The sequence below is a fragment of the Perognathus longimembris genome, chromosome 26, assembly GCF_023159225.1.
Source record: "Perognathus longimembris pacificus isolate PPM17 chromosome 26, ASM2315922v1, whole genome shotgun sequence".
In the NCBI taxonomy this organism is placed as follows: Eukaryota; Metazoa; Chordata; class Mammalia; order Rodentia; family Heteromyidae; genus Perognathus; species Perognathus longimembris.
The window spans coordinates 4,725,109-4,731,701 of NC_063186.1; the positions used below are offsets into that span (position 1 = coordinate 4,725,109).

General features: G+C 57.7%; 1 protein-coding gene across 1 annotated transcript in view; it reads right to left on the reverse strand.

The window, feature by feature from the left end:
• Positions 1 to 344: 344 nt before the first annotated feature.
• Ephb1 (EPH receptor B1) overlaps positions 345 to 6,593 on the reverse strand; it is a 193,043-nt gene continuing 186,794 nt past the window's right edge. The window contains exons 9-11 of the mRNA XM_048334449.1: positions 5,150 to 5,343; positions 3,807 to 3,962; positions 345 to 536 (exon numbers count right to left, since the gene is read on the reverse strand). Of these exons, the coding sequence (XP_048190406.1) occupies positions 428 to 536; positions 3,807 to 3,962; positions 5,150 to 5,343 (459 nt within the window). The 3' untranslated portion in view covers positions 345 to 427. The remainder of the gene's footprint in view (positions 537 to 3,806; positions 3,963 to 5,149; positions 5,344 to 6,593) is intronic.

Genomic DNA, 6,593 nt, shown 5'->3' on the forward strand with positions numbered 1-6,593 from the left:
GAGGAGAGAAAAGAACGTCATCGGCGAGGAAGGAAATGCGAACAGAACTCGTTTCTTCCCGGTACCTCCTTCCCTTCTTCCTGTAAGATGGGAGGAGAAGACTCCAGCCCCACTGCGCGAACGTGGGGAGCCCCGATCACGCGGGGCGGGGGCGGGGGGGGGCCCGGGGACCTGGGATTTCCGTCTCCGCTTCCATCGGATGGCACGTTGCTCTGTCCTGACGACTGTGGATCTGACTGTCCCCCACCACGTCTCCTCGAATGTGCCCCCCCCCCCGAGGGACAACAGGTCCGCTTTCTTCTTCCCGGGTGGAAACGTCTTTCCGGGGTGAGAAGCCTCCGACACGTTCCACCGTGGTCCACCTCCGGCCCCTCCTCCATCCCCGGGTCCTCCTCCTTCCTGCCCTCCCGAGAGCAAGCCAGAGTTCTCACGCCATGGAGGTGGGCGACTGACTCATCTGGACTCGCATGGAGTGGATGCTGCTCAGGATCTTCTTCTGGTGGCCCGCCAGGGTGACTCCTATTCTCAGGAGATCTCTGGGGTGGGGGGGGTGGGGGGGGAGAGAAGCCACAGAAGCAGTCACTTGGGTGTCAGGGTAGCTTTTCAGACATCAAAACTCATACCAAAGGCAAAGTAGCCCGAGTTACCTCCTCAAGAACAATCATCTTTTTTTTAATTTCGTGCCAGTCCTGGGTCTTGAACTCAGGGCCTGAGCACCGTCCCTGGCTTCTTTTTGCTCAAGGCTAGCACTCTGCCACCTCTATATATGTGGTGCTGGGGAATCGAACCCAGGACTTCATGTATACAAGGCAGGCACTGTTGCCACTAGGCCATGTTCCCAGCCCCAACAATCATCTCCAAGTAGTTGTACAAAGGGGTTTCAGGTCAACATGTCCATTTGTGAGGACCCTGTATCTGGATCCGTGCTACCCTTTCCATCAGTCTAGCTCTAGTTTTCCAGGAACTCCCCGTTAGTTTTTCCCTCAGTTACTATTCCAGCAGCCTTCACTGGGAGAAGGGCTGTGCCTCCCCTCCCCTCCCCTCCCCTCCCCCTCCCCCCCTGCACCTTGACCCCAGGGGTTGGGGACTGAGGACTTTCCTCTGCTATTTCCTCTACCACTCCCACTGCACAGCCCCTTAGGGCTCCAGGGATTGTGCCCGAGCGTTCTGCCTAAATTAGCCAACACCCCACTGTGACTGGAAAGGTGTGGGGCTCACCTGATCTTCTGATGTTTTCCCCTCGAGTCTCTAGTTCCCGACTCGGAATTTTAATATGCATTTTTTTTTTAGAAGGGTGAACTCAAAGTAACTTAAAAACAAGTCTTCCCAAGCAGGAATGGAACAACTATGTCTAAGATAAGTGTCGGGAGAAGATTGATCTATGAGTTGTGAGTTTCAATGTGAACAAGTTCCTGGTTTTAACTGTGACCTTGGAGAGACCTTTCCTTAGCTAACAAGTGCATACCATCTGCCGTATATTATTTCATCCAAATTACAGGGAAGCATTTCATAGGAAGTCAACAAAGCAGTGTAAAGCCAGGGATGATGACAACATAGCCACGACCATGGCCACATGCATCTGGGAGCTGGAAAGAGGCCCGGTGCCTTCTGTGTGCGGGTCTGTTTGTCTCGGCACTAGCCAGTACGATGGGCGCGCTATTACTAAGCGCTAAACGGACAAGGCGAGCGTCATCCAGAGAAGTGATGTGGACACAGTCACACAGCAGGTAAGTCACGAGAGATGCGGGCTCCAGATACAAGACAACCTGGCTCCCAGTCCCCTGCTCCCCGCCCCCCACCCCAGACAACGGTTCTTCTCAGAACTCTCCTCATGCTCCTGATCTGTTTTCCCCAAGCCAGCTGACCCCAGTATGCGAAATCTGTGCCGCACACACCCTGGGGGACCCGAGCTGGACTCGTGTCCAGGAACACGTGTGTCTCCTGTTCACGCGTCTGCCAGTGGGGCGGGCAACCTCCCTACACGGCTACAGTTGGTTGAGAAAGTCAAATTGCCTCTGTCTTTTTAGCAGATACTTTTGGAGAGAGCACGCTTGAATTCTGAATTCACAAATTGCCCCACAGAAATCTATTTTATCGAGTTGTTCATTTTTTTTTGGTCTATCTTTCATCTCTCAAGAAACAAAACCGAATTGCTCCAATACTGTGTAGACCTGTTCTCCTTTGAACTAAATCCCTTCATTTTCAGTTTGACTTTTCCTTTTAGTCTTCTCCCTTGTTCTTGTTCAGACTGAGGAATTACTTCACTTGATTCCTTCATACTAGGGGGGGAGTCACATGACAAAACCCCGTGTGTGTGTGTGTGTGTGTGTGTGTGTGTGTGTGTGTCTCTCTCACACACACACCACACACACACTACGGGGGGGGGCGGGGGGCAGGCAGATGGCAGTGGGAAAGGAGACATGGCCCTGTCTTCAGGAACATGGCTTCTCTGCAGGGACAGGAGGCCAGGTTTCCACTGGCGAGAGTCCAGCGTCTGGGACAGGTGATCACTGAGTGCTTGTCCACTGCCTACTCTACCCATGGATTCTCTACGGTGGGAAAAGTGTCCTACAGGCCACCGTGACCTACCCTGGTGGTGTCAAGACATGCTGCAGCCCTGCTGCTTGAGAGGTATGAGGTTCCTCTATGTGTGTGTGCGTGCGCGTGCCAGGGCTAGGAGTGGATTATCCTCGCTTCCAATGAATGCAGAAAGCAAACTCTAACCCTTATCCACTTATTCAGTACTTCCCGCATTTTGCCATGGATTCAAAGCATGATCTGGGATACTGTATAGAGTACTTCCCCGCCCCCGATCTCACCACGTATCAGTGAATCAGAAGGCTGGGGGTGTTTGATAAAGCTCCCCACAGCAAAGGACGAGAACTGCCTGTGATCTGGAGGACAGTGTGTGTACGATGCGTGGCTAGAGGGATGTCGAACTTTTCGGTAGCCACACAAAGCAGGCTTCTGCCCGGCTCTGTCATCCGCGAGCATCAATGTCATTTCTGGGTCCATTGAATGGAGAGAATGGAAAGGGGATAAATATTCCCCCGACTTCAAGTTCCATATAAATAAAAACTGTCAAAAATATGGTTCCATGGTATTTAATAATTTTAAACGGGTTTATTTCAGGGTTCTTCATGGCCTTGAGCATGCTCCTAAGAACAGGGAGTCTCCAGGAGGGTGATAAGGTATGCAGTAGTTCCTAAGTTTGACTGTGCCCTCCCCCCCTTTTTTTCCCTCCCAAGGAGAACTATTAACAGTTTCCACAACTGATGGGACTCAGAAAATTCCAAGGGAAATGATCGACTGCATGGATCTTTTAGGACCATTTCTCGGAGCCGCGGACTGGTGAATAATGTGTGTGTGGGGGGGGGGGGGGAGGGATGTGCGCTTCTTTACAAGTTCTAGCCAAGTGCGGCAATGGCTCCCCACACAGCACGGCTAGTGCTGAATCGGTGGAACGCTTTCTCCTGCAGTGTTGTTTAAAGTGCTTGGCTGGCTGTGCTCTTTCCATCTGGTTGCTCTCTTTGACGGGTGGACTTTTATCAACATAAGTGGCACGGGGAAAACATTCGGTGATGAGGCAGATGACATAAGGCTATGACTCAGAGGAACTCTCATTCGGGGGCCCCACCCTGATCCCCAGCTCTCTCCCTCTCTGTCTTTACGGGGCCATGACCCCTGCCTCCCTCCCCCCTCTCCCTCCCCCCCCCCCCCGCCTGGTTCACTCAGAGACAGAGTTCTGAGGCCCAGGTTCCGCCTGCCACGGGGAGGAGGGGGGGGGGAGCGATCCCGTCACTCACTCTGACGTCATCTGGGCGACCAGCTGGAGGGAGGTGAAGCCAGCGGTGAGGAAGCTGTCCCTGTACTGGACCATTTTGATGGCGCTGAGCCAGTCGTCCACGGTGGTGAAGGCCGTGAAGTCTGGGATGGAGCGGTCGAGCAGGGGCTGGGAAGGCCTGGGACGACGGAAGAGCGCGTGAGCGCGTGCTCGCGGAGACGTGGATGGGCGCATCTGCGATGGCGTGGCGCCCTGGGCTGGCCCCTCCCCTCCTTCCCTCCCTCCTTCCACCTCCAAAGCCAAGCGCTCACGGACTGACACAGCATTTGTTGAAGGCGGGAGGGACCTCGACTCCTTTATCAACTCCAATCTAGAAGGTTCCCCATCTAAAGACGCAGTCCTTTCAAAACACAGCTGTGTGTATGGTAGTTCAACACAACCTCCTGAAGCTCGGGGGTAAGAGCCTCCGTTCCGGGGAGTGGGGCGACCCCCCCCCCCCCCCCCCCCCACAGCCATCTTCTGTAGCACAGGCTTACGGTAGACCTGAGCACCCGGACACACCTGATCCCTCCCTGACTCACAAAGCCGCTACCCTCTCCCGAGTCTTAGAGACGCGGCTCCTCCTCCTCCGCGCAGCCCTTGGTGAGTTAAGACGCTATCTTAGCTTTCTGTCACGAAGACGCCATTGGCGTGGAAATCGTCTCTGGGTGGCCCCGTGGTTGCCAGCACACTGGCCCTGGCCTCCTGCCCTCTGCCCTTCACCCTGCGCCTGGCGCTTACGACACCCCTCTTTCCTTCCAGCCACAGGTTCCCGGAAGCCCGCCAGGCAGCGGGCTGAGGCCCCTCCCTCGGGCGTCTGCGCGGCCCTCCCGGCTCCGCGGCTGCTCAGGTTCCCGTTTGCATCTTCGTGATCATCTGACAGGGTCTGCTGCTCTTCTAACGTGTTGTCTGTTGGGTTCTGCGCCGGCCCCGGGTCCCGGGTTCGGGCCTGGCCCCTCCTGCTGGGCTTGGTCGCTCGAGGCTGGTGCTCTACCGCTTCCAGCCACGGACGAAGAAAGAACCTCCCCGCCCCTTCTGCCGTGGCCGGCCCCCGAACCGTGAGCCCGCAGCGCCCACGCGAGTGTTGATTACGCCGCACGCGGACCGGGGATGTGCCTCTCGCTCATTTTGTACACCCGGCCTCTGAGGACACGGCTGGACCGCAGCCACCGCACGAGCGGCCCGCAGCGGCGCTCGGGAATGCTGGCCCGGGCGGGGCTCGTCCCGTCTGTGCACAGCCCGGGATATTTAGAGCAAGGGCACAAAGGCGTCTCGGGGTCCCCCCCCCCCAGCCATCAGTGGATGAGCCCCGCCAGCCCCACTCACACGGCGGTGATGGTCGCCAGGGTCTTGAGGCTGGCCGGGTTGCGGATCATCTTGTCCAGGGTGTTGACGATCTCGGCGAAGCGCGGCCGGCTGTTGCGGTCCTTCTGCCAGCAGTCCAGCATGAGCTGGTGCAGCGCGGCCGGGCAGTCCATGGGCGGCGGCAGCCGGTAGTCCTGCTCGATGGCGTTGATGACCTGCGGGGGCGGGGGGGGGCACGGGGACGGGGGAGCCATCACTCCCGGGCCCCCCCACCCCCGAGCCCCCGGGGCTCCCCATTCCCTGCGCTCGCCTTCCCGACAAGGCTGGCTCACACCAACCGCCGTGACGGCGCCCCAAAGTCACGCGCGAGGTGAGTGTCCCCCCCCCGCCCCCCGCCCGGGACATGAAGTCACGTGATTAATAACATCAGGCAGAGCAGCGGCAGCAGGACTGCGGGTACGTAAAACAAAAACTCAGAACCCAAGCGTCGCGTCCACGCACGGGAAAGACCGTGGAGGCCGCGTGGGGGGCGGCCTGGGCGCCCCGAGAGCAGCGCCTGCTCCCCACCTGCTTGTGTTTTTATGGTGTGTAATAATCACGCGTTGATTTCTATGTTACGACGTAGCTAAAGCACCTTCCACAGCACCGGAAATAATGTGGAAGGCGATTTTTTTTCCTGGGTTTTCTACTTTTTAAAAAAAAAAAACATTAATTTCAACGCATTCTAATTTCGCTGCATCAACAGGCGAGCGGGGCGGCTCTTCCGCAGTCTCTGTGCGCGGGGGGGGGGGGGGGGCGGGAGCTGAAGTTTCTAGAAACAATCAACGTGTATTATTTGTCCAACTCAACGTGGCAAAAAGAACGCGTCCACGACCGTGCTGGTGTTCGCTCTCGGGGCCGCGGGGCCCGCTGCCAGGGCCCCCGAGTTTATGTTCATCTCCAGACGGCTGCCACCCAAACTCTCCTGGATCCTCCTCCCAGCGCGCTGGGCCTGCTTCCCCACGGGAAAGATGGAGAAATGGCTCCTCACGACGGCGGGGTGATTTGCTCAAAGGCACGTGAAACCTGCCCATTTCCAGCCGCTCCCCCGGGGCTGGGGTCGTGGGGGGGGGGCCTCCTTCCAGCTCCTTCCATGGGGGGTCAGCAGGGGCTGGGGGCCCGCGGTTCACTGGTCACGGGGGGGCCGGGGGAAGCCGGCACACCTCCATCCACATGGGGTGATTCTGGTGCCCTGAACACTCGCTTTCCCCCTAGTGGCAAGGAAAGTCTCCTAGGAGGTGTGCGGGCCAGCCGCAGGTGAGCCCTCCTCCCTCCTCCCTCTCCCTCCCCCCCCTCCTCCTCTTCCCTCCCCTCTCTCCTCCTGGCTCTATTCTCTCGTTTCCTCTTTTCCTTCCTCTCACCACTGTCTGATGAAGCCTCTGCCAGTCCCCCCTCCCCTCCATTCTCCTCACCCTCCCCCCCCCCC